The 27,140-nt window shown below is 46.8% G+C and overlaps 1 protein-coding gene across 1 annotated transcript; it reads left to right on the top strand.

The window, feature by feature from the left end:
• Positions 1–1,499: 1,499 nt before the first annotated feature.
• On the top strand, positions 1,500–3,855 carry LOC142265126 (serine/threonine-protein kinase SBK1-like). The gene is made up of 5 exons (XM_075332271.1): positions 1,500–1,611; positions 1,712–1,841; positions 2,070–2,245; positions 2,745–2,947; positions 3,295–3,855. Exons 1-5 carry the CDS (start codon positions 1,500–1,502, stop codon positions 3,853–3,855), a joined length of 1,182 nt encoding a protein of 393 aa, XP_075188386.1.
• Positions 3,856–27,140: the final 23,285 nt, after the last annotated feature.

Raw genomic sequence — 27,140 nt, 5'->3', positions numbered from 1 at the left:
CCCCGATTGCCACTGCACGAAGGCAATCGGGATGAGCTGGGAAAAGTCCAAGAACTGTCACATCTAATGGATGCGGCAATTCTGGGCGGCTGCTGGCTGATATTTTTAGGCTTGGGGGGCTCCCAATAGCGTGGGTTTCCCCAGCCTGAGAATACCAACCAGCAGCTGTGAGATTTTATCTTGGCTGGTTATCAAAATTGGGGGGACCGCCCGCCATTTTGTTTTTTTTAATTATTTATTTAATTTACTGTACGATATAGACCCGCCCACCAAGGTCTGTGATTAGCTGTAGTCAGACAGCTGTCACTCAGCGTGGGGGCGGGTCTGCCTGCAACCAATCACAGCCACCGGTGAGCAGGAAAGGAGTGAATATGTTATGATCCTAACATGCAGACAGTAAAAATGAAATGTCAGACTTTGCTAGGGAAGGAAATTCATGCGGTTTTGAGATCAAAACTGCACCCAAAAACCGTGCAAAAATGCGGTAAAAAACTCAGTGTGTGCACATAGCCAAAACGTTTCTTTTTATGTGATGGGGGACATATATACAAGGATGTGGATAATATACAAGGCAGAGGGATCATTGCCAGGCTGGGGTATCTTAGTAGAGAATTTGGGGACATTACCCCCATAACAGTGTAAGCAGAAGATCCTCGCCCCATAACAGTGTGTCATGACCACATTTTTTGCTTAAGATTTTATTTTCCTATTTTCCTCCTCTAAAACCAGGGTGCGTCTTATAGTCCGACAAATACGGTATGTTGTTATGGAATCCACCTAAATAAGAGCTTCAACAGTGTCCCGTGAAATATAATACAGAGCAATGTTAAATCGACATTGTTTACTAAATGTGTCACTGCAAAATTCTGCTGGATTTTAAGATCTCGGGTGTCACATATTAACATTAAACTCAGCAGCCGGAAACCAGCGCTATGATCATTTCAGATTTAATATTGGGATTCTTGTAAAATTTAGAGGATTTGTCTTCTGACATCAGGAATTCTCTCATGAAACTAAAAACATAAGTAAAATATATCCGACTTCAGTTTACCTTGTTACCAGCACAATGGCGGATGGTATCATAGGGGGCGGCAGCACAATGGTGGAGGGTATCACAGGGGGAGGCAGCACAATGGCGGATGGTATCATAGGGGGCGGCAGCACAATGGCGGATGGTATCAAAGGGGGAGGCAGCACAATGGCGGATGGTATCATAGGGGGCGGCAGCACAATGGCGGATGGTATCATAGGGGACGGCAGCACAATGGCGGAGGGTTTCACAGGGGGAGGCAGCACAATGGCGGAGGGTATTACAGGGGAAGTTTCCCTCCCTAATTATATCTCATTAACATTATACATCTCCAGTGCTGTTTCCATTGTCTCCAAGCTCAGCTTTACAAAGAGGGCTCGATTTATCTTTATCTTACATGTATTTATCTATTAAATGTAAGTAAAACATTTAGGATCTGGTGCACATTTTCCAGGGTTCTCCATAGACAATGCCAAAGTGTCCAATGCCTGAGCCCCACCCACTGGACCCATTCATATGTAATCACCCAGCTTCCTCCCTCCAGAGACTTATCAATGTCTCTTCTTATGTAAATGGAGACAGTAAGTCTTGGCCAATGACAATGTCCCACTTATTTACAACCTCCCTGCTCTTCCCCAATATAACCTGCTTCATTCTCTCAGTGACATCTACTCCATCCAGTGGATGATCTCCGGTCAGTGTCGGCCTCTGAGGAGCAGCGTGTTGTAGGCTTGTTGGTTTACAGGAGGAGTTCATCTTTGACCATCGTCTCCTCCAGTAGCAGCGGACATCTTCAATCTTTATCTGTAAGGTAAATATGTGATAAGTACATAGCATATGATATAGAAGATGATATGACTGCAGATCCTGGGGAATGATACAATGCTGGGGATCCTCACACTGACCACAGACTATTATAAAATTGAGAAGACATGTGGAGAATGTAATATGTTTTTATTGGTCAGGATGATGTTTTATGCAATATTCAGATAAATGTTCATGTTATATTTAATGATATTTCTCATCTATTTTTTTTCAGCATGGCCACCCACATCAATGAGGTGAACAAGAACATGGCGAAACACCTTCTGCATCTGGTATCAGAGACTTCCAAAAACCTGAAGATGATGGAAGTGACTGACCACTTTGAACTTTTGTTAGAACTTGGAACAGGATCTTATGGAAAGGTTTACATGGGAAAACACAAACCTTCAGGTGAGATGATGATGGATGATGACTATCATAATGTTTGTGCCATCAGGCTGGTTTTATCAATTGGTGATCATATAGACCATATAATTTTAAAGTCCTCTTTTGGATCTTCCTTTCTCTCATTTCATCTCAGCTTCTAATAGTAAGATGAAAGTGTAGTCTCCCTTTACCCTAACATACTGCACTTGTCAGCCCTCTTTAAGTATGACCCTAGGTTTATCTTAGCTACATCACGTCATTAGTATTCTGTACCTCTATCGTCTAATATTGGGTGTGCTCCTGTATAATGTTACAGAGATGTTCAGCCTTACAAGTAATGCCCCTTTATGTCCCTATATATACAGACTCATATAACATCTCTGTACATAGGGCAATATCCAAATGCTGTGTGGCAAATTCTCTGCCATAGTCTCATGCACATTAAATCAGGTTTGTATGGTTTTGAAAGTGTCATAGAATATGATGGTTGTGCAAATTAACAGTTATAATGTCTTGTCAGCAGGACAGATTAGGGCTATAAAAATGATGGCGAAGAAGAAGACTCCGGCAGACATCTTCCTCCTGGAATATTGCATTTCTCAAACCCTCAGCTGCCACCAGAACATCATCTTTACTCATGACGTCTTCTTCCATACCAGTAGGGATTTTGTATTTGTTCAAGAAGTGGCACCGGCGGGAAATCTTCAGTCCATCCTTCAGCCTAAAGTAAGATCTTATGCATGTTGTTTTCCACTTTTATACATACTAAGCATTTTTTACATTTTACTTGAAAAGTTTATGACTTCTATTGCAGATGTGATAGGAAACATCATTGTGTTCTCCCAAAGTTATTAAACTCATATTCCAGTATGCAGAAGCTTGGGACACTCGATAATTGGGTAGGTTTAGCATCCAGGAGAATGGGTGAGCTGGGTAACATCCTCTATGAAAGCCATATTTATTATATATTATTAGGAATTGTATCTGTTAGTAGACGTTATCTACAAGTCTTCTCCCTGAGAATAATTCTCCTGTCTGCTTTCAGCTGTGTAATCTCCAGTGTTGTCTCTTAGGTCGGCATGCAGGAAGACATGGTGAAGCGTTGCATTTTTCAGATCGCAAATGCTCTAGACTTTATGCACCACAGAGGAATGGTTCATCGAGATATTAAACCAAACAATATTCTTCTGATGGATGCCGAGTGTCACTGGGTAAAACTGGCAGACTTTGGACTCACCAGGCTCCAGGGCACATCTGTTTCTTCTGTGTCCTGGTATAAACCCTTCACTGCTCCAGAGCTCTGCTGCTTAAGACCAGGAGACCAGCTCTTATTACATCCGAGTCTTGATGTCTGGGCTTTCGGAGTTCTGATATATTTCATGTTATCTGGATTCTTCCCTTGGCATGCGGCAGTGCGCCGTGATCATGAATACAAAGAGTTTGCCTGGTGGCAGGTGAAAAAAGATATATACAAAGCTCCAGAGAAGTGGAACAAAATATCAGTAGAGGCAAGAAAAATGTTTTGGGAACTGCTGGCAATAAACGCCTGTGAGAGACGCTCTACCATTGACGTTCTGAAATATATGGACCTGCCGTGGAAAGCCGAGATATTTTCAGAGCCCATAACAACCTGATATTTAAAATCTATGATATTTAAACTTCAATATCAATGTATTTGTAATTTTTAAATATACTGTCTACTTGAAAAATCTTTGAAATATTGTTAAGAATAAAACAAACTTATTGGAACCTGTGAATTTGTTGGGTCACTTTGTTTCAATGTAAATGCATCATATGATGAATGAACATTTGTAACAGGAGCAAAATAATCATTCATCAGATAAGATTGTTCCTTAATAGTCTTAAAATCATTGTTCTTGGCATTATATTGCCCTGTATCAATAGAGCTCAGTCTATCGAGAACAATTGCAGCCTATGCGTACTAGACGATCCATTACAAATAGTTTAGTGCGCATAATTTAGAGCTGTCTGCCAGTGTAAATAGTCTAATAAATGACCACCTATCAGTAAATATTTATAGAATCACTTGTTCCTAAACGTATAGCAGGAGCCTGTGAAAGTATTGACTGCTTTACATTTTGCCAGTCTACACGCTTCAGTGAGAGCTTTCAGCTCCGCTTCCTGTGCTGACATGTGAGGAGTTAAGGGTTCATCTTATATTACCTCCTTTTAATATAGTACCACATATCTAGTGTGGAAAATCCCATACAGGTGGCATCTTGAGCCATGTATTATAGCCTATTTCCCTCATAAATGGGATGGGAGAAGAAAAAAGCCTCATGCCTTTTGGATCTGCCCTCAAAGTCCAATATCTGCAAGGACAAAAGCCTAAGCTAAAAAATTAAAACAAAATCAGCATATGCCCGGCTGTAAGTAAACGCTAGAAGTAAATAAAAATAACAGTGTCCTTGGTAAACACTGTTTTTGATAATAATAAAAAAAAGCATAAAAGCCATCCCATGGTGACATGTTGTAAGGCAAACGGAACGGCCCTATCTTGTAATATTAAACCTCATCTTGTGTCAGATTACCTTAATGTAGATTGGGGCAGAGGTCTAAATGTAAGAGACACCCATCCATGGGAGGCTATAAATGAGTTGCCTAACTCAAAACAGAGGCCATGCCCCAGATTATACAAAGTACCAGAAACAAAAGCAAAATCAAAGAAACTGGCTGAAATATAGTTTGGTATACATTCAACTTATAGGAGCATATTCACATTATTGCCATTTAACTGACAAAATGTTAGATGTAAACATAATGAGCATATACCATGCTTTAAGTAAATCAAAAGTAATAGTACATATAGATTACAAAGTACTTAGAAACACTATGTTTTATCGTAAAGCCATCCCATTGTGACAATGGACATATCTTTGATTTTGCTTTAGTTTGCTTTAGTTTTTCACACTTTGTACAAACATGAGCGTGGCCCCCATTGTTATCAGCTAGGCATCTCATTTATATAACTTTTTCGCGCTGAATATCTATAACATCGAACAGTGGCCCTGTGGCGCCCTGGGCAAGCCAGGACGTCACAAGCACTACACCAACACACCCCACACTCCCGGTCAGGCACACCTAAGTCAGACAAAAACCCTTGTTGCCTCCCTCCAGGGGCTGATGTTCACACCAGGGGGTGGGCCAGGCGGTTGGTCCCACCCACCGAGGAGTACACAGTCCTGGAGGCGGGAAAAGAGGACAGTGGAGTTTTTGGAAGTGAAGGAGGGAGGAGAGTGAAGTGGTAGAGGAGCAGACAGAAGGTGGTCCAGGTGTGTGGCCCGGACGGAACAGCAAGGTTGGCAGCCGGTGGTGACCGTCTGCAGGAGAGGCCTATTGGAGCTAGCCGTAAGGACCGTGGACGGGCGGTGGCCCGGCGGTACCGGACCGGTACGCAAAGAGAAGCCAGCACCATCCGGCAGGGGCTTACGGACCCCGGCAAGGCTAGGAGTCGCCGTGCAATTTGCCAAATCCGTTAGCGAAGGTATACTCCTGGGTTTCCCAGCAGCCAAGTCCCGACAGAAGGCAACAGTCCAACCGAAAGAGGGAAACACATTCACCGCCAAGGCTAAAGTTCCCAGGGCCAGAGCCTGTGGGGAAAAGGGGCTCCTTCAGCAACCTTCAAGCTGGGGAGCGGGATACCGGTGGGAACCCATTGGAACCGTTTACACTACAAAGGTGCAGGGAAAGGCAGTCACCATCAACCTGCCAGGAGAAACAACACCGCAGCCGTCTGTGGGACCCGTCCATCCAGCCGTTTGTTTTACCGGAGACTCTGTGCACATCATTGGCTGAGTAAGTACCAACGTGCCGTGCGGCACAGCGCTGCCCCCGCGACCCTGCACCTCCCCAGGCCCCGTAACCCGCCTGCCATCCATCCCTACCCCATCACCGGGCCCCAGGACCACCAACCCCCCTACCCACGGAGGGGAGAACTAACATCCAGGCTGATCCCTGTCATCGCTCCCGGGATCCCCGTCCAGAGCAGCGGTGGTGTCACCAAGCTCACCACAACCGTGGGTGGCGTCACGGACAATATCAACTCCCCACAATCAATCCCCCCTTTTCACTCACGGGCGAGGAACGCCGCTCGAGTCCCCGGGATCCGGCCCACCGCTCGAGCCACCACCGAGCAGCAGCAGTAGCTGGACCCGAGCAGTGGGAGAGCGCAGCGTCCCTTCCTCCGCCCGCGACAACTTGGCATCACGAACAGGATCCTGCCGCTCTGCCGTCTGGTTGAGGTGCGCCTTGTTACCGCCGGAGGTGTCCGGTCGGTAAATTTGAGAAGCCGCCATCTTTGGCGCGAAAGATTCCCGCTCGAGCGTCTCCTCGAGCAGAGGAGGAGCCGGAAAGAGACTAAGGGGGACTGATGAGGTCTGGCCGCATGTAGCCCGCGGCTATAAAAGCAGGGACGCCAGGACCCTGCGGCCATCTTGTTGCTGGTTCCTGGAAGAGGCCGCCAGAGCCATGTTCATGCCGTCCCGCAGCACCGTAGCCCCCGCGCCTGGAACTGCGGCGTGGGTGGAGGTCCGGACCGCTCAGCTCCAACAACGGCTGCAGGTCAAGATGCAGCTCCTCCTGGAGGAGTGGGAGGCCGACATGGCGGAGGTTGTAGCGACCGTGCGGAGACGCAAGGAAGAGGGAGCTTCGGAAGGGAGGGTGAGTGACCCACGCCCCTGTACCCCTAGTGGGTCGGTCATCGTGGCCGAGGGACCCGATCTATGCCCGCTCACCCTGCTACCTCCCCCGCTACCCGTACTGGCCGCCGCGGCCCCGCCACTAGGCCCGCTACCCCCGCAACCGGTAGCGGTACCCCGCATGTCCACCCAGGCGGATCGGCCTGTAGCCGGAGCCCGTGACCGACCAGAATTGCTACCCTGGAAGGTGCAGAAGCCTGAAATGGAGGCATCTACAGAAACTTTCCCCGAGCAGGAGCCGACAGGCCGCTCCGTGCAGGAGGCCCGGCGGAAGAAGACCCCTGCGCCCATCCCCCACAACTCGGCTGAGGTTGCGCCGGGTTGCCGCTGCAGGGCAGCACCACAGGCCAAGTCCCCGCGGGACCTTCCACCCAGATTGCCAGTGGTGGGCAGTGTCCAGAAGGTCTCGCGGGGCCCGACCCGTGCTCCGGAGCTTGCATCAGCCCCGTATTGGGACAGGGAGCCGATACCACTGGGCCCGGAGATCGCGGAAAGGGAGAGGAAGAAAGCCGAGTTGGTGGCCCGTACAATCCGGGAAAAAGAAAACCTCCGGCAAGCAACCTTCCGTGTCCGGGGCCCCCTGTATGAAGGGCAGGTGAGTCGGTTTGATGTCCGCCGGGGCTATGGCTTTATTTACGAGCCGGGCCTGGAGGCCGAAGTCTTTGTAGCCCGGCGGGATGTCAACGCCCACCTGCCGGAGGAGCACCCTGGCCGTAACTTCATGCCGGGAGACCTGGTCCAGTATACCCGGCACTGCGGGGAGAGGGGGTGGTTCACATTGGATGCAAAGCTGAGGGGCAGCCAAGAGGCCCGAGTGTCCACCGCGCCACCTCCCCCAACCGACACCGATGAGTCGGAGTAAGGGCAGCGGAGTCCCGTTGCAAGTTGTCCCCGTTGGGACCACCAGGACTGTGTGTGTTGAAAGTACCGTTTTAAAAGTTTGAAAGAATGATAAGTAAATGATTACCGAGAAGTTACCTGATTGACAAAACCGTGATTGAAACCGGTCGTTGCCGGCACCGTTGTCCCCGTGGGGACTGTTTTATAAGTTTTGCATAGAGACTACTACGGACAAGCCCGAGAACTGGCAGGGCAACCACGAACTTGTGGTTTGTAAATAAAAATATGTTTTATGGCTTTACCGTGACTGCCTCCGGAGAGGCAGATTGGAGGAAGGGCCCGCAGTGGAGTAGGCTGGGGCCCAGCCACCACCGGAACCGGTGGCGATCCTCTGGGGGTTTCAGGGGTTCCCCATGGACGTGGGTCCCCTGAAAAGGACAGAACCCGCTCGGGCAACTTGTGCTGGACTGGGGTCAAGGGGTGCTGCCCGTTTGCTTAGGGGCAGCATCAGGGCCAGGTTGCTTGGGTGGGAGAGAGCGGAAGCCAAAACCGTTTAGTAACGTTAAGAATGTGCCTCCCGATGTGGGAAGAAGTTATTATACTTGTAACATGTTTTACCGTTTATCTTTTCAGTTGTGAAAATAAAACCGGTGATGGACGGGCAGCCCGCGGACGGTCTGCATTTTATTAAGGGGGACTATGGCGCCCTGGGCAAGCCAGGACGTCACAAGCACTACACCAACACACCCCACACTCCCGGTCAGGCACACCTAAGTCAGACAAAAACCCTTGTTGCCTCCCTCCAGGGGCTGATGTTCACACCAGGGGGTGGGCCAGGCGGTTGGTCCCGCCCACCGAGGAGTACACAGTCCTGGAGGCGGGAAAAGAAAACAGTGGAGTTTTTGGAAGTGAAGGAGGGAGGAGAGTGAAGTGGTAGAGGAGCAGACAGAAGGTGGTCCGGGTGTGTGGCCCGGACGGAACAGCAAGGTTGGCAGACGGTGGTGACCGTCTGCAGGAGAGGCCTATTGGAGCTAGCCATAAGGACCGTGGATGGGCGGTGGCCCGGCGGTACCGGACCGGTACGCAAAGAGAAGCCAGCACCATCCGGCAGGGGCTTACGGACCCCGGCAAGGCTAGGAGTCGCCATGCAATTTGCCAAATCCGTTAGCGAAGGAAACCTCCTGGGTTTCCCAGCAGCCAAGTCCCGACAGAGCTCTCATCCAAGGGTTCTATCTGCGCACGCGCTGACTCCCAGAGCGGCATGTGTGTAGATGTAGATCTCATCCAAGAGCTCCATCTGCGCATGCACTGACACCCGGCGCATCATTTGAAACCGGGACTGCGGGCACATTGGGACACCCGCCGCACAGTCACCGCAGTCCGCACAGCCGCACGTACAGGGTGGCAGCCAGTCACGTGTTTTTGTAGTTGATGATGAGGTTTGATGTCAGGAGGATTTTGCTACTCTCCTCTTTGAAAATCATCTCTAAATCATTAAGATTTTGAGGTTATCACTTCACAACTCAGAACTTCAGCTCCTCCATAAGTTTTCTATGGAATTAAGGTCTGGGGACTGGCTACGCCACTCCATGACCTTCATTAGTGTGATGACTATTTTAAAAATTTTGCAAAACGAAAATTAAACCCCTTACATTCGAGGAACAATTGAATTCAAATGACAATAGTATCATCAAATTTGTAAAATATTCAAAAAAGTTCCACCTCTTTTTCATTTAAAAATTTTGAAAAAAACGATTTTTCGTGTTTTAATTTTTTGAAGATTCTGGAATGATTTAGAATATTCAGGAATAATTTAGAACATCTAGAATAAGAATAATCTAGTGAAAAAATGACAATTTTAATTGTTACCCATTAAAAATTTATATTTAACGTTTTCTTTAAAAGTTCGATCTAGCCTTACAAACGTGCTATAAGAAGAGCTGAAAGATTGGATACTAGAAAGTGAATTTTACTGTGAATAAGTTTTTTAATCTAAAAAGTGTATATGAAGTGAATAAGTGATAAAATTATCGTAATAAATAAATAGTGTAAATATTTATAGATTTCTAAGTAATATTGGGAAAGAAAATAAGGTAAATGTTGATATGAAAGAGTGCGTACAGGGGTAGGTCTGGTAGTTCAGTGAAAGATATAAAAAGAAAGTGAGACAAATAATATAATTTGTTTGAGGAATTTAATACGATATTTTGACCATAATAGTTTCTTCAAGTAAAGATCAATCAAAGGTAAAACATAGAGATTATATTGATTCAAATATTCATTAATATTTTAATCAATATAAAAATCTTAATTTAATATTGTTTTTGATCTATAAAGAAAATATCTTTCTAAGTTGTAACAAAAAGTGGTATTTTATTCACATCTAGAACATTTTGGAATATTTTAAAATATTTTGTAATTTAGTATTATCTTTTCATTTTCTGTGCAAAGCTTCAAGTTTTACGATCAAGAAGTGCAGGTCATTCAGAAAATGTCTTCTAGAAATTCCAGCAACAGTGTAAAGGCAAACAGGTCTATCTGGACGAGGAATCTGTAATCCTATTCTCAACAGAAAAGGGATCCAAGTATTCCATAAGTTGAAAAGCTCTCCAATCTCACGCAGATGCCAACGAACTGCCAAATTCTTGGAAACTTCAGTTTTCTGTTCAACAGCGAGAAACGGCGACTGGATCAAATAAAAAATATGATAATGGATATAGAATTGCTCTGGAGGGAAACTCTAGGCTTCCCATTTTTATCCAGTGCACTCATCAGAAAGAAACTCAATCGTCTGATTGATCTAAATGACAAAAACAAAAAGAAACCTTCTGATAAATTCACTGCAACACTTTCTCAGTTATTTGATGTCACCAACGTTAACGGAGAATGGAAAAACTCGGAGGATAAAGAGCTCTACCTGAGGCAAGTTGAGAGTGGAGGCAAGGTTGGTTATTCGACGCTCAAACAAGCTCCTTTGGAATCAATCCATCCAAGAAAACGAATCCGATCAATACTTCAAGCTCAAGCCAGCACTTCTCAATCGCAAACCACACATGATACTGCTATGAATGGGCAAATGCCTGGTTCCAGTCGCAACACTACAACAAAGCGTCCTTCAATGAACTGTTAACCTCACTCACCGAGACAAAGTGCAAGAAGGCAATTAAGTGTTTGAAGGCGCACTGGTTGGTCGAGGAGTCATTAATTGACATTCCCAGATCTAACCAAAATGCTGAACGTGCTGTAAAACTGATGGAGGAACTACATGCGAAATCGAAAAAAATTGAATTTTTGAATCTAAAATTCATAGGAAAAAAATAATTTTTAAACACTTCTTTTTTACATATTGTATATATATATATATACCGTATTTGTTTAAAAAACGAATAATAAAAGTTGCTTAGTTATTAGTGATGAGCGAGTACTAAAAAGCTCGGGTGCTCAAGGCTCGGGCCGAGCATCCCAAGATACTCGTGTACTTGGCCCGAGCACCGAGCCCAATGTTATCCTATGGGAGACCCGAGTATTTTTGTGAAATTACCCCCGGCAGCATGTAGAAACCCTAAAAATGGCACAAAAGTCTCAGAAGAGTGCTCAAATGGCATGGCAACAGCATGGGGAAGACCCCTTGAAGCATTTATCACTGAAAAGTCAAAGTTGTGAACAATTTTGTTCGCGTTTTACGCCATTTTTACGGACTCACCAGAAAACCTTCCAAAATGACACCAAAATGAATTTTCATGGCGGAAATGTTAAGGGCACATACCCAATAGTGAGATAGAGCTGGTGTATGTTACTTTTTGAGATTAATACATGAAAGATTTTACGTAAAACATTGTGTGGCACTCCGATGTCCCTGAGAAGAGACGTACATAAAGGCCTCTGAGTCTAATGTGCCCATTTTGAGGAAGTGAGTCTTTGTAGTTTTCCTATTTTTCTTCTTTCTATTTTCCTTTGCCAGGGCAGTCCAAAATTGTGAGGTTCACCAATGCCCCTGCATACAGACGTGCATGAGGGCCTGTAAACCTGAAGTGCCCATTGTAAGGAAGTGGGTCTATTGTAGTATAGCCCTTAGGCAGGGCAGCCAAAAATTGGGAGGCTCCACGTTGTCCCTGGATAGAGACGTGCATGAGGGCCTGTAAACCTGAAGTGCCCATTGTAAGGAAGTGGGTCTATTGTAGTATAGCCCTTAGGCAGGGCAGCCAAAAATTGGGAGGCTCCACGTTGTCCCTGGATAGAGACGTGCATGAGGGCCTGTAAACCTGAAGTGCCCATTGTAAGGAAGTGGGTCTATTATAGTATAGCCCTTTGGCAGGGCAGCCAAAAATTGGGAGGCTCCACGTTGTCCCTGGATAGAGACCTGTTAGGTTCTTAGTGCCTCCGTGCTTGCATTTAAAAACCGCACGTGTGTGCCTGTTGGTGGCAGCTTTCCGCTGCACTTGTGTGCGTTTTGCAAAAACTTGGATATAACGCACAAGTCTAGTGAATACACATCAGCACAGCATTGCAAAATGCGCAAGGGCGTTGTCAACGAACAAGGAAGTGGACGTGATGGTGGTGCAGGCAGAGACCGAGGTCGTGTGCAAGCTCTAATTTCGCCACAACAAAGGGCCACATCTACTCGCTCGCACGTCCTGTCCCAAATTCTTGGGGACCGCAGCAGTACACCGCTCTTGAACCAAGACCAGTGTCAACAGGTTGTTAGTTGGATAGCGGATAATGCTTCCAGTCAGATTGGCACCACCACAAACACTCTGTCTTCCCCACGGTCAAGTGTCAGTAGCCGTGATACTGCACCGCACATTTCAGAACCTGATCCTCCTTCCTACCACCAGACTGAGTACACGTCCACGGACATTACTGATCCCACACTTGGACACTCGGAAGAGCTGTTCGTTCACGTTTCCATTCACACATTCTGGCCTCTCGCCAGCTCCTGTTGAAGTGGGCCATGACGAGATTGTATGTACAGATGCCCAAATATTTGAGCAGCCACGTTCTCACGAAGTTGGCAACGTGTCTCAACAAGGGGTGGACGATGATGAGACACAATTGTCAGGAAGTCAGGAGGAGCAGGGTGCGGAAGAGGAAGACGACGTGGTGGATGATCCAGTAACTGACCCAACCTGGCAGGAGGATATGCAGAGCGAGGACAGCAGTGCACAGGGGGAGGGAGGCGTAGCATCCCAACAGGCAGTAAGAAGCAGGGTGGTGGCCCCAGGCAGACGTCAGGCAACTGTTCCCCGGAACAACACGACACAAGGTGCCTGTACAAATGTTAGGTCTTCCCGAGTCTGGCAGTTTTTTAAGTTGGCTCCAGATGATTCTAAAAAGGCCATTTGCAACACCTGCCGTGCCAGCATCAGCAGGGGTACCAAAACAAGCAGCCTGACCACCACCAGCATGATCAGGCACATGTCAGCAAAGCACCCGACTTTGTGGGAAGTACAACAGAGTCGAGGAGCAGTGCTTGCTGATGTCACTGCTACGTCTTCGCTTGTTGTGCATGCGAGCCAATCCCCTGTCCATGCTGCCCGCGAACAAGCCTCCTCCGGCCCTGCACCTGCAGTTGCCCACGCATAAATAACACCATCATCAAGCACGTCCTTGTCCCAGCGCAGCGTTCAGTTATCCATTCAGCAAACCTTTGAACGCAGGCGCAAATACACTGCCAACGCCCCACATGCCACACTTCTAAATGCTAACATTTCGCAACTGCTTGCGCTGGAAATGTTGCCTTTTAGGCTGGTTGAGACAGAAGCATTCCGCGACCTGATGGTGGCAGCTGTCCCACGTTACTCGGTCCCCAGCCGCCAATATTTCTCCCGGTGTGCCGTCCCCGCATTGCATAACCACGTGTCACAAAACATCACACGTGCCCTGAACAACGCTGTTTCAGCCAAAGTCCACCTAACCACAGACACGTGGACAAGTGCATGTGGGCAAGGCCGCTACATCTCGTTGACGCCACACTGGGTTAAGATTGTGGAAGCTGGGACCCAGTCTGAGCGAGGGACGGAACATGTCCTTCACACACCAAGTTTTGCAGGCCCTACCTCAGTCAGGGTTTCACCCACACTCTACAGCTCCGGAATGTCATGCTCCTCAGCCTCCTCCTCCTCCTGCGCATCCTCATCCACTTTACCCTCCACACCAGTCCCAAGCTGGAAGTGTCACGGGCGGAGGAGGGGACGCTGCGCTCTCCCACTGCTCGGGTCTGGCTGCTGCTGCTCTACGGCTGCTGCTACTCGGTGGCTCGAGCGATGGCCGGATCCCGGGGACTCGAGCGGCGCTCATCGCCCGTGAGTGAAAAGGGGTCGTTTGGGTTTTGGGGATATTGTCCGTGACGCCACCCACGGTTGTGGTGATTGTGTGGACACCACCGCTGCTCTGGACGGGGATCCCGGGAGCCTGTGACAGGGAGCAGCTTTGTTGTTATTTCTCCCCTCCATGGGTAGGGGGGTTGGTTGTCCCGGGGCCCGGTGATGGGGTAGAGATGGATGACAGGCGGGTTGCGGGGCCTGATGAGTTGCAGGGTCGCAGGGGCAGCGCTGTGCCGCACGGCACGGAGGTACTCACTCAGCCCAATGATGATGACACAGTTCACGGTAAAACAAGTGGCTGGATGGACGGGTCCCTCGGACGGCTGCGGTTGTTCCTCCCTGCAGGTTAGTGATGACTGTCTCTCCCTGCACCTAAGTTCAGTGTTGGTAGTGATGGTTTCCCACCGGTAACCCGCTCCCCGACCTGGATATGGGCCGGAGGAGCCCCTTTTGCCCACAGGCGCTGGCCCTGGGAGACGGTTGCCCTTGGCGGTGGCGGTGTCTCCCCTTCACGGTTGGACGGTTGCCTTCTATCGTGACTTGGCTGTTTGGAAACCCTGAGGTCCCCTTCACTAATGGATTTGGCAAATTCACGGCAACACCAAGCCTTGCCGGGATCCGAAAGGCCCCTGCCAATGGTGCTGGATTCTCTTTGTATACCGGTCCGGTACGGCCGGGTCACCACCCGTCCATGGTCCTTACGGCAGACTCCATCGGCCTCCACTGCAGACGGTCACCACATCCTGCCAACCTTGCTGTCCTGTCCGGGCCACACACCCGGACCAACTTCAGGCTCTTTGCTGTCACTTTTCTCCTCTTTACTACTTTCCTCCTTCCACTTCCTTAGCTTAACTCTCACTGCCTGTGTTTTCCCTCCTCCTTGGTGGGTGGAGACCAACCGCCTGGCTCCACCCCCTGGTGTGGACAACAGCCCCTGGGGAAGGCAACAAGGATTTTGTGTTTTGACTATGATATGCCTGCAGGGAGTGTGGGGTGTGTAAGTGTTGTGCTCTGTAGCCCCTGGCTTGTCCAGGGCGACACAGAAGTACTGCAGCACTGCCTCGGCGAAGCGGCAACAGGCTGTGCTGAAGCTAATCTGCATAGGTGACAAACCCCACAATGCAGAAGAGGTGTGGACAGCTCTGAAACAGCAGGCAGATCACTGGCTCACACCTCTGAACCTAAAGCCAGGAAAGGTCGTGTGTGACAATGGCCGGAACCTGGTGGCGGCTTTGAGGCGAGGCCAGCTGACACATGTTCCATGCGTGGCCCATGTGCTCAACCTCGTGGTTCAGCGGTTTCTAAAGTCATACCCAGAGCTGTCTGATCTGCTGGTAAAAGTTCGCCGCCTGTCTGCACATTTTCGAAAGTCACCTACTGCTTCAGCCGGCCTTGCCGGCTTTCAGCGCCATTTGCATCTTCCGGCTCACAGACTGGTGTGTGATGTCCCCACGCGTTGGAATTCAACTCTGCACATGTTGGTCAGGATATGTGAGCAGAAGAGGGCAGTTGTTGAGTACCTGCATCACCTAAGCCGTCGGGAAATGGGTCAAACTCCACACATAACACCTGAGGAGTGGAGATGGATGTCCGACCTATGTACCATCCTCCAAAACTTTGAGGACTCCACCAAGATGGTGAGCGGCGATGACGACATTATTAGCGTCACCATACCGCTTCTCTGCCTTCTAAAATGGTCTCTGCTAAAAAAAAAACCATGATGCATTGCAGGCGGAGCGCGATGAGTTTGAGCAAGAAACAGTAGTGGGTGTGGGTGATAACACACAGCCCAGCCTCGTCTCATCACAACGTGCAGTGGAGGACTATGACGAGGAGGAGGATGAAGACATGGAGCAACTCTCCGGCCAAATTGAGGATATGACATGCAGTCATATCCTCGGTTCAGCGTGGCTGGCCAGAGGACAGGGTAGATGATGAGGAGGAGGAGGAGGAGGACAGCATGTTCAGTCATCGTGTTGGTCAGGATACTGACGTGATGGCTGTTAAGAGTCTGGCACACATGGCTGACTTTATGGTAAGCTGCCTGTCTCGTGACCCTCGCGTTAAGAACATCTTGGCCGACAATCATTACTGGTTGGTAACACTGTTAGACCCACGCTAAAAGGAGAACTTTATGTCTCTTATTCCCGAGGCGGAGAGGTCAGGCAAAATGCAGCAGTTCCAGAAGGCCATAGTCACGGAAGTAGGCAAAGCATTCCCCTCACAAAACGCTAGCGGCATAGGTCAGGAATCAGTGGACAACCAAGGCGTACAGCCGAGAGGCGCACAAGTCCAATCCGCCAGAGGTAGGGGAACAGTCTTTAAGATGTGGGACAGTTTTCTCAGCCCCTCACATACCACAGCCCCTGAGGTGCGGGGTAGTGCTACAAGAAATCCTAAGTTTGCCCAGATGCTCAAGGAGTACCTTGCAGATCGAACAACTGTACTCCGACATTCCTCTGTGCCTTACAATTAATGGGTATCCAAGCTGGACACGTGGCATGAATTGGCTCTCTACGCCTTAGAAGTCCTGGCCTGCCCTGCCGCTAGCGTTTTGTCAGAGCGTGTTTTTAGTGCCGCAGGTGGAATCATTACAGATAAACGCACCCGCTTGTCAACTGAAAATGCTGACAGGCTGACTCTGATAAAGATGAACAAGGGTTGGATTGGGCCAGACTTCACCACACCACCAGCAAATGACAGTGGAATTTAAAGTTTGTAACGGGAATTTGCCATGTACCTCCACTCACCCATGGTAACACACTTCTGGACTTTGGCTAATCGCTGGACTGCTCCTCCTTCTCCTCATGCGCCATCATGATGACCGTTACAATAGTTAGGCCGTTGTTTCAGGTATACCCCCAGTGGTAAATTTTTCGCCCATTCTTTCAGAATGGGCATTACAACGACAGGAGACCTGCTCCTTTGCAATGGGAACAATGTTTTGAGGCCCTCATGCACATTTCTATCCAGGGACAATGTGGAGCCTCCAAATTTTTGGCTGCCCTGCCTAAGGGCTATACTACAATAGACCCACTTCCTTACAATGGGCACTTCAGGTTTACAGGCCATCATGCATGTCTCTCTCCAGGGACAATAGGGAGCCTGACGCTGCCACCGACTGCCACACACGTGCGGTTTTTAAATGCAAGCACGGACGCAATAGGAACCTAACAGGTTTTTAGGAGCGACAATTACTGAGAAGTCTGACACTATCAGACACTGCTGACTGACGTGTATTATTCACTAGACTTGTGCGTTATATAATAGTTTGTGAAAAACGCACACAAGTGCACCTGTACGCTGCCACCGACAGGCACACACGTGCGGTTTTTAAATGCAAGCACGGACGCACTAAGAACCTAACAGGTTTTTAGGAGAAAAAATTACTGAGAAGTCTGACACTATCTGGACTGTTTTAGACTGTGTACACCAGCCATAGATATGATGAAGGCTCGTATACGGTCAACACTAGGAATGGCTATATACCCTGCCTGCCTGCCTGCCTGTATACTGCTACAATAGTCCTGACAAGGACTCTTCTGGTCACTAGCCTGTATTCCGACCTGGCTATACCCTGCCTGTATACAGCAACAATAGTCCTGAGAAGGATTCTGCTACTGTACTCCGACCTGGCTATACCCTGCCTGCCTGTATACAACTAGAATAGTCCTGAGAAGGACTTCTGGTCACACTGTTTGCAGCCCTGCTACGGAAATAGCTATAAAGGGCCGCAAACCTTTCCCTGAAGCAGCGACACTCTCCCTGCACTGACTGTCTGGATGGCTGTGAGCAGAGCACAGCGCGCCCGCCGGTATAAAGGCTCGGTCACGCTGTGCGGGCCGGCCAATCACTGCAATTCCACAACTAACAGGGCTGTGGCATTGCAGTGGTCTGCCAGCCAATCCCTGCATGAGGGCTGGCTCTCAAAAGAGCGCCAACATGCAGGGATGAAGACCACGAGTACAGCACGAGTATCGCGAGATTACTCGGTCCCCGCCGAGTAGCCCGAGTACAGTGATACTCGTGCGAGTACCAAGTAGTAACAAGCATACTCGCTCATCACTATTAGTTATTACTATTATCGTTTCAATAATGCAAAATTGCATGTCCTTTTTTGGAGGGAAAAAATAATTTTTGCCTTATTTCATTTGAATGAAAGGGGGAACTTTTTAAAGAAACAAAAAAAGGAATACTTATTCTTAAATTACCCATAAAAGTTCCTCGATTGCACATGGTTTCATAAAAAAATGTTTTTGTCATTACACTAACCTTCATGTGTTTCTTTTTGAGACACTCCTTTTTTGCCTTGGCTGTATGTTTTGGGTCATTGTGATGGTGGAAGACCCAGATATGACCCATTTTTAATGTCCTGGTGGAGGGAAGGAGGTTGTCACTCAGGATTTTACGGTACATGGCTCCATCCATTGTCCCATTGATGCAGTGAAGTAGTCCTGTGCCCTTAGTAGAGAAACACCCCCAAAACATAATGTTTCCACCTCCATGCTTGACAGTGGGGATGGTGTTTTTTGGGTCATAGACAGCATTTCTCTTCCACCAAACATGGTGAGTTGAGTTAAGGGCAAAGAGCTGAATGTTGTTTGTTTGATCTGACCACAGCATCTTCTCCCAATCACTTTCAGAATCCTCCAGGTGTTCATTGGCAATCTTAATACGGGACGGCTGCACATGTGCCTTTTCAGATGGGCTGGCCGCACATGGGCCTTCTTCAGATGGGCCAGCTGCACATGGGCCTTTTTCAGATGGGCCGGCCGCACATGGGCCTTCTTCAGATGGGCTGGCCGCATGTGGGCCTTCTTCAGATGGGCGAGCCGCACATGGGCCTTCTTCAGATGGGCCGGCCTCACATGGGCCTTCTTCAGATGGGCCGGCCTCACATGGGCCTTCTTCAAACGAGATGGCCGCATGTGGGCCTTCTTCAGATGGGCCAGCTGCACATGGGCCTTCTTCAGACGGACCGGCCGAACATGGGCCTTCTTCAGATGGGCCGGCTGCATATCGGCCTTCTTCAGATGGGCTGGCTGCACTTGGGCCTTCTTGAGCAGTGGAACTTTGAGGGCATTGCAGGATGTAAAGTCATTATGGTGTAATGTGTTACCAATTATTTTTTTGGTGACCGTGGCACCAGCTGCCTTGAGATCAGTAACAAGTTATCCCTGTGTAGTTTTCGGCTGATCACTCACCTTCCTCATAATCCTGGATACCCCACGAGGTGAGATTTTTGCCCCAGATCGATGTCCCTTGACACTCATTTTGTATTTCATCCATTTTCTTACTATTGCACCAGCAGTTCCTTCTCCTCACTCAACGTCTTACTTATGGTTTTGTAGCCCATTCCAGCCTTGTGCAGATCTATGGTCTTCTCCATTTCAGCCTTGTGCAGGTCTATGGTGTCAGAGCTGGGTCCTCTTTCCTCTCAGGTAGCTGTGGTGGATCGGCCGTTTCTGAGTGTGACGCTTCAACACATTAAGACAGAGACGTCTGTAATCTGTTAAAAATCGATCTAACACTGTTTATTAGCCAAAATGGGGAAGGTTTTATACCCTTTAAGCTGATTACATAATACGAGACATGTGATATAATTGCACAATTTTAGATGGATACCAAATATCATAGGTCAAGGTTAATCTTTGTTATACTTCTGAGAAATAAACAAAGAACAGCCAATATTATGTTCCCAGGAAGTATATGCCAGAAACCTGTCAGGAAGGTATGTGAGGGAGTACAGATTTCAAGGGTACGAAGGAATAGTCGGATATAATTATAATAGAAATGAATAGCATTGAGCCAAGAGGATACAAGGGCTTTAAAGAATGTGATAAGAAGTATTATGCCAAATCTCATTTAACAATAAGACATATTTTGGGAAAAGAGACAGAATAAGTCAGATTTTGGGAGCCAGACAGCCTATTCCAAGAAAAGTACATATTTGTAAGAGAACATATTCTAGGAAATAAGTTAAGCAAAATAGCAGATGTTGTTTTCATGAATAGTTCTAGATAGACTATGATTATATCATCAATTATATCATCTTATATAAGAGCAGACAATATGGTGTACAATGGTATACAAGAAGACAAAATGGCTTCTCTAACAATTCCCCTCTTTTGATTAATTATGTTCTGTCTTAACTACCTGTCCCTTCCTATAGGGTAGACCGCAGAGGCTTGTCCTACTTCACAATACACAAGGCTTTCCCTATGCACATCATGGGGGTCCTGCCATTCAAACGTGCTCTGTGGGATCGGCCTACGTTTTCCCTATACCCATCCTATCTACTGATCCTAGAGGGGAATATATGTATTCATGGCTATATAATATTGTATATGTATATTACCAGTTTTATTCATTTTATAAATGTGATATATGTTTGTGTAATCCGTGTAGTGTGTTTATATGTCACACACTGTATGGTGTTTTGTTTTTTTTTCCAAAACTTTTTATTGATTTTCCAATTTTTTATAAACATAACAAGATATTCAAGGTTACACAAGGAAAAACATTTGTCTGACAATATGTGACATAATAGGGTGCGATGCCCCAACTTGATATTTTAAACTGTTTATCTGATTGATATGGTCTCTATTAAACCAAGGCAAAAGTACTAAGAAATAACAGACGTGATACAAGTCAATTAGAATCATTAAGCCCCTGAGCCAAAACCGAATGCTTCCAAATTTTCTGGCACGTCTTGTTGCTACCTTAGCGTCTCGTCTCCCCTTCCCTCCGCAACCCACACCTACGTGATTTTCAATTTACCCAGGTTGTCCTGGCTATCATTCAGAAGGTACCATTCCGATTGTACAAAAGATGTCATCAGATTATCTATTTCTCCCTAAGTAAATTGACTTTCAATGAAGTTTCTCCATTTCCCAAAGAACTTGGGTGTCAGTGTCAACCTGTCTTTGTCCCTTTCCGCTTCCCCTTTCTCCAGCCTCAATAAATTATGTAATTCACCGATGACCTCTTTTATGGATGGTCCCTCCCTTTGTATCCAATGCTTTAAGATGGACCGTTTGGCTATCATGGCTATGTCATGTACTATTGTATATTTCTTCTTTCCCGGCATGTCCGATCCCCCTCTTACTCTTCCCTCAAAGGAATGAAAAATCCACACCATTAGCTCTAGATTTCCAGAAATTCCCCATGTTGCCTGGACAAATAATCTAACTTGATTCCAGAACCTGTGAATTTCCTTACACTCCCATAGTCCATGTAGCATATCTGTTTTTTCTCTTTGACATTTAGGACACCGCATATCTCTTCCCGGAATGTTGAAGCCCATAATAGCCCTGTGTAAAATTCTAAATTGGGTGTCTCTCCATCTCTCATTGGTAACATGTTTCCGCATCTGTACCCATCCCTTCAATATATCCCCTACAACTTCCTGCCCTTTCAATTGTTTCCCCCACGCTGTTAGAGTACGGCTATCCTCCCCAGATATAAGCATTCCCCGAAATGTTCGGTAAATTTGGGAAACATTTACACTTGCTACATCACTTTCCATAAGCTCATCAATCAAACTCTTATTCAATTCCTTTCCAAGCTCCCCCAAATCTACAAATATTCCATGCTTCAGTTGTTCATATTGGATGATATGTGAGCTATTAAGGTCATACTTGTCAAGCACTTCCCGTCCTGTCAGCCACCTTCTCTCCTCCACATTCATGACATCCTTCATTCTCTCGACGCCCTTCTCTTTCAATCTAGTAAATAGCTTATTTTCCCATCCCATGGGAAAGTTCGGAGATGCCCAGGGATTTAAGTACTTAGATACTTTCCATGACAGTCCCAATTTCTTTCTTACCAGTTTCCATGTTAGCATAGTGTCTCGGAATAAGATTGAGTTCCTTATATGCCCATCCGCCCTGGACAATGGGGAGTGTAAAATGGACGCCAAATCCCACGGTGATGCATACTTGGCTTCCATGCCATAGTCTGAGTGCCTGCTCGTTCCTCTCATCCAATCAAACACATGTCTCATTATACACACCAGGTTATAACCCCGAACATCTGGGAAACTGAGACCTCCTTCCTCCGTTGACTTCATCAGTGATCGTAACTTTATTCTAGGTTTCCTCCCCCTCCATATAAAATCCACATACGCTGAGTTGAGCCTATTTACATCCCTCAGTTTTAGCAATATCGGGATCGTCTGGAATGGGTACAGCAGTCTAGGAAAGCTCATCATTTTTATCAGGTGGCACCTTGCCAGTAGTGGTAGAGGCAGACCCTTCCATCCCTTTAGTTGTGCTATAATTTTCCTAATTAATGGGTCATAATTCATCTCGTAAATTGATTCCACCGTTCTTCCTATATGAATTCCCAGGTATTTAAGTGATGTCTGTGCTATAGGAATGCCACATATACGACCATCTCTTACATTCCCCCCTTTTAGGAACAGGATCTCACACTTTTTTTTATTCAATTTAAATCCTGAGACTAATCCAAATTTTTCAATTAGGGCTAGAGTCTGTGGCAAATCCACGTTAGGGTACCTTAATCCCTTTAAAACTATTCGGGCCCTGCAGTATTCTTGACAATGGTTCAATGGCCAAGTTGAATAGAAGGGGAGATAACGGGCAGCCTTGTCTTGTTCCCTTCATCAAAGGGAACACGTCTGATAGAAAACCTGGAGTGTGTATCCTAGCTCCCGAGTTAGCGTAAAGATTCCTAATGTAAAGCCTCATTTGCCTACAATCCCTGTGGCCTCTAGTACTTTGTCCAGCCAGCTCCAATTTACATTGTCAAACGCTTTTTCTGCGTCGAGTGTAACTACAGCGGGTCTTGTCCCCCTCTCTATCTGTTCCAATCTCACCGCATCCACCACTAGTATTGTCTTCCGGATATTAGTGACAGCATTTCTCCCTTTAATAAACCCTACCTGGTGCTCTGTAATGATCCTTGGAAGAATCATGGCCGATCTATTAGCCATAATCTTAGATATTATTTTTAAATCCTGGTTTATAAGTGATATGGGTCTATAACTAGAGGGATCATCCAGGTCTTTAGTTCCCTTAGGGAGTAATTTAATTTGATATATGCTACGTTTGAATTTTTAGGAATTTCCTCTCCTTCCAAAAATGCATTAAATACAGCAGTTAAATCCAGCGAGATCAGATCTCTCATAGCCTTATAAAACTCGCTGTTAAAACCGTCGGGGCCTGGTGCCTTATTGGTGTTAAGCTCCCTGATTGTTCTAGTCACCTCCTCAACTGTGATATCTGCATTTAGGTCACTCAGATCTTCCTCTGTTACGCTAGGCAAGTGCGCTTGTCTTAACCACTCTGCCTCGTCAGTCATGTCATTGTTTCCTGGCCCATATAGTTTTCTATAAAAATGTCCCAGCAATTTATTAATTTCCTTAGGATCTGTGGTCACCTCCCCCCCCTTTCTTTTTAGTTTGGAAATCACAGTCATTTTCCTGCTACCCCTTGCCAAATTTGCCAGCATCCTCCCCACCTTGTTGCCAAATCTATGTAACTCTGCTTCCCTGTGCGACCAAAATAATTGTTCCTTTTTTTTGGCCCATTCATCGAACCCCCTTTTCGCCTCCAACCATCTGTCTTTTGTCGTGGGAGATCTATTAGCCAAATACTTTGTGTATGCTACCCGCACTGCTTCACTCTGGGCATTATAATTCTCATTGGTTTTCCTTTTGATCATGGCCGCATATCCAATCAGGCGACCCCTCAAGACCGCTTTTGCCGTTTCCCAGTACAGCACTGGGTTCCCTTTGTGTTCCTTGTTTTCCTCTGTGAATTCTCCCCACCACTCTCGTAATACCCTGTGGAAATTATCTTGTCTGAGAAGAAACGATGGGAATCTCCATATGATATCTGTACCTCTCTTGAACTTCTCTCTGATACCCAATCTCACCGGACTATGATCAGATATCACCATGTTTTCTATCACACATTCTTGTGCCCCATAAACTAGGCCTTGAGAAATCCAAAATTGATCAATACGCGACCAGCTATCATGAGGATGTGAGAAGTGTGTATATTCTCTATCATGCGGGTAAGCTAATCTCCAGATGTCCTTCAAACCCACGTCTTCTAATGTTACATCCCTATGGTCCGGCCTTCTGTCCACATCCTCTGTCCTCTCCTTCCCCCTCCTCCTGTCTTTAGCTGAGTCTGGAACTGTGTTAAAATCACCTCCCACTATGATGTTGGTCTCCCCATCTGCTAGTATGTTGGCCTTTATGCCATCATGAAATATGCTCTGTTGGGAGTTTGGACCGTAAACATTGTAGATACTTAATTTACCCACTGGACTAATGATTGTTAAATGTTGCCACCGTCCCTGGTCGTCTGCCTCGTGTGTCACTACTTCATGGCTGAGCTGTTTATGTATTAGAATCATTGTCCCCGCTTTCCTACCTTGTGCCTCTGCCCCATATACAGTACCTACCCAGTATTTCTTCATGCGGAAAAAGTCCTCCTTCCTCAAATGCGTTTCCTGTAATAATGCAATATCTGTTTTTAGTCTTTTCAGATGTCTTAGTATCCTTGCTCGTTTGTTAGGAGATCTCAAGCCTTTAACATTTCATGTAGTTATTTGTACCATATTTGCCTTTGTATTTTGCTTTTACTACTTCCTCCCCTGTGGGCCTTGAACTCACAAGAGACGAGACAATTATTACCAGGTATAGAATTTGCCCCCCAGGCTTGACATATCTTTTCCCCACCTTGTAGGTATAACAAATATAACAATAAACAAGTAACTGTAGAACAAGTTTTCCCTTCTGGGAAATTTTTGGCTCTTTTCGCCATGCTGATGACTTCCCCTTTTCCTAGCCAAACTGTTGAACTCCCTAGTCACCCCCCTTAGAGTATACGTTCTAGCCCCGGATTCACATGAGTCACATGAATGAGCCTTAAATAATATGTCGAAAATAGTACAGTATGACAAAACCTCTATAAGAACTTCAAGTCCAACTTAGCTCTACTTTCTGGTGGCCGTCCCAGCACTCAGAGCAGACAGATCCACTTCATTTACGCCTGGAAGTCGTTCCTGGACAAAGGCGAGTGAAAGTGAGAGTGAAAGTGAATCTGGAAGTGAAACTGAAAGTAAGCGTGAGACTGAATATGCGAGAGAAAAAGAGTGAGACAAAGCGTGTGTGGGACTGAAAGTGAGCGTGAGACTGAAAATGAAACTGAGTATGGGAGTGAGTGTGAAACTGAAAGTAAGCGTGAAACTGAAAATGAGACTGAATATGGGAGGGGGGAAAGAAAAGAAAAGAAAGAAAGAAAAGAAAAGAAAGAAAGAAAAAAAAAAAAAAAAGGTGTGGGACTGAGAGTGAGTGTGGGACTGAACGTTAGTGTGAGAATGAAAGTGAAACCGAATATGGGAGTAAGACTGAAAGTGAAACTGAATATGGAAGTGAGTGTGAAACTGAAAGTAAGTGGGAAACGGAAAATGAGACTGCATATGTGTGAGACAAAGTGGGTGTGGGACTGAAAGTAAGTGTGGGACTGAAAATTAAACTGAATATGGGAGTGAATGTGAAACTGAAAGTAAGCGTGAAACTGAAAATGAGACTGAATATGTGAGGGGGAAAAATGTGGGACTGAAAGTGAGTGTGGGACTGAACGTGAGTGTGAGGATGAAAGTGGAACTGAATATAGGAGTAAGACTGAAAGTGAAACTGAAAGTAAGCGTGAAAGCGAAACTGAACATGAGAGAGTGAAATCAAGAGAGCGAGAGAGTGCGAGAACAGGACCAGCAATATCTAGTTCAGTTCAGTTATCATGAACCATTCCCAACAGTTAGGGCGGCTTTGCACGTTGCGACATTGCACGTGCGATGTCGATGGGGTCAAATCGAAAGTGACGCACATCCGGCGTCGCAGTCAATATCGCAACGTGTAAAACCTTTTTGATACGATGAACGACCGCAAAAGCGTCGTTATCGTATCATCGCTGCAGCCTCTGACATTTCCATAATGCCGGTGCAGCGACAGGTGCGATGTTGTTCCTCGCTCCTGCGGCAGCACACATCGCTGTGTGTGAAGCCGCAGGAGCGAGGATCATCACCTACCTGCCTCCCGGCTGCAATGAGAAGGACGGAGGTGGATGGGATGTTTACATCCTGCTCATCTCCGCCCCTCCGCTTCAATTGGCCGCCTGCCGTGTGACGTCGCTGTGACGCCACACGACCCGCCCCCTTAGGAAGGAGGCGGCTCGCCGGCCAGAGGGACGTCGCACGGCAGGTGAGTGCATGTGAAGCTGCTGTAGCGATAATAATCGCTACGGCAGCTTTCACTAGATATCGCACGTGCGACGGGGGCGGGACTATCGCTGCAGCATCGGTAACACATTGTTACCGATGTCGCAGCGTGCAAAGCCCGCCTTAGTCTCTGTGTTCCGAGCGAGGATTATTTTGTTGTATTGGGCTCAATCTCCTTTCCTCTCTACTCTCCACCCGCGATTGCTCCTCAAAGCTTCTCGGGTCTTTCCCTGGGCCTCTTGGAGATCCTCCTCTGCTGGTCCCTTCTCCATTATTTCCTCTTTTTTGTCCATCAGCCCGATTCTTATCCTGTTCTGCCATGAGAGTACGCTCTGCTTCTTTAAAGTCTTTGTAATATGCAAACGAGCCATTAAGATTTCTGACTTTCAGTGTGGCAGGGTATAGCAGTTGGCACTTGACTTTTTTGTTATACAGGAATGAACATACTTTGCTGAATTCTTTTCTCTTTCTGGAGACTTCTGCTGAATAATCGCCGAAAATTAGCAGTCTGTTGCCTTGGTAATGCAATGGTCGCTGTCTGTCTCTAAAGGCCCTCAGTATTTCCTCTTTATGTTTATAATCAAGATATTTGACTATCACTTGTCTAGCTCTCAGCGGGGCTTTCTTGTTTGGGTTTGGATCCTCTCCCCTAATCGCTTCTTGTTGTCTCAGTGGTCCCACTCTGTGAGCTCTTTCCACTCTGAATTTAGCCTTAATGCCCAGGGCCTGAGGTAACTCGTGTTCACATATGTTATCCAAGTGTCCCAAAGATACCGATTCTGG

The sequence above is a fragment of the Anomaloglossus baeobatrachus genome, chromosome 1 (assembly GCF_048569485.1).
Source record: "Anomaloglossus baeobatrachus isolate aAnoBae1 chromosome 1, aAnoBae1.hap1, whole genome shotgun sequence".
Classification (NCBI taxonomy): Eukaryota; Metazoa; Chordata; class Amphibia; order Anura; family Aromobatidae; genus Anomaloglossus; species Anomaloglossus baeobatrachus.
This window is presented reverse-complemented; position numbering and strand designations above follow the sequence as displayed.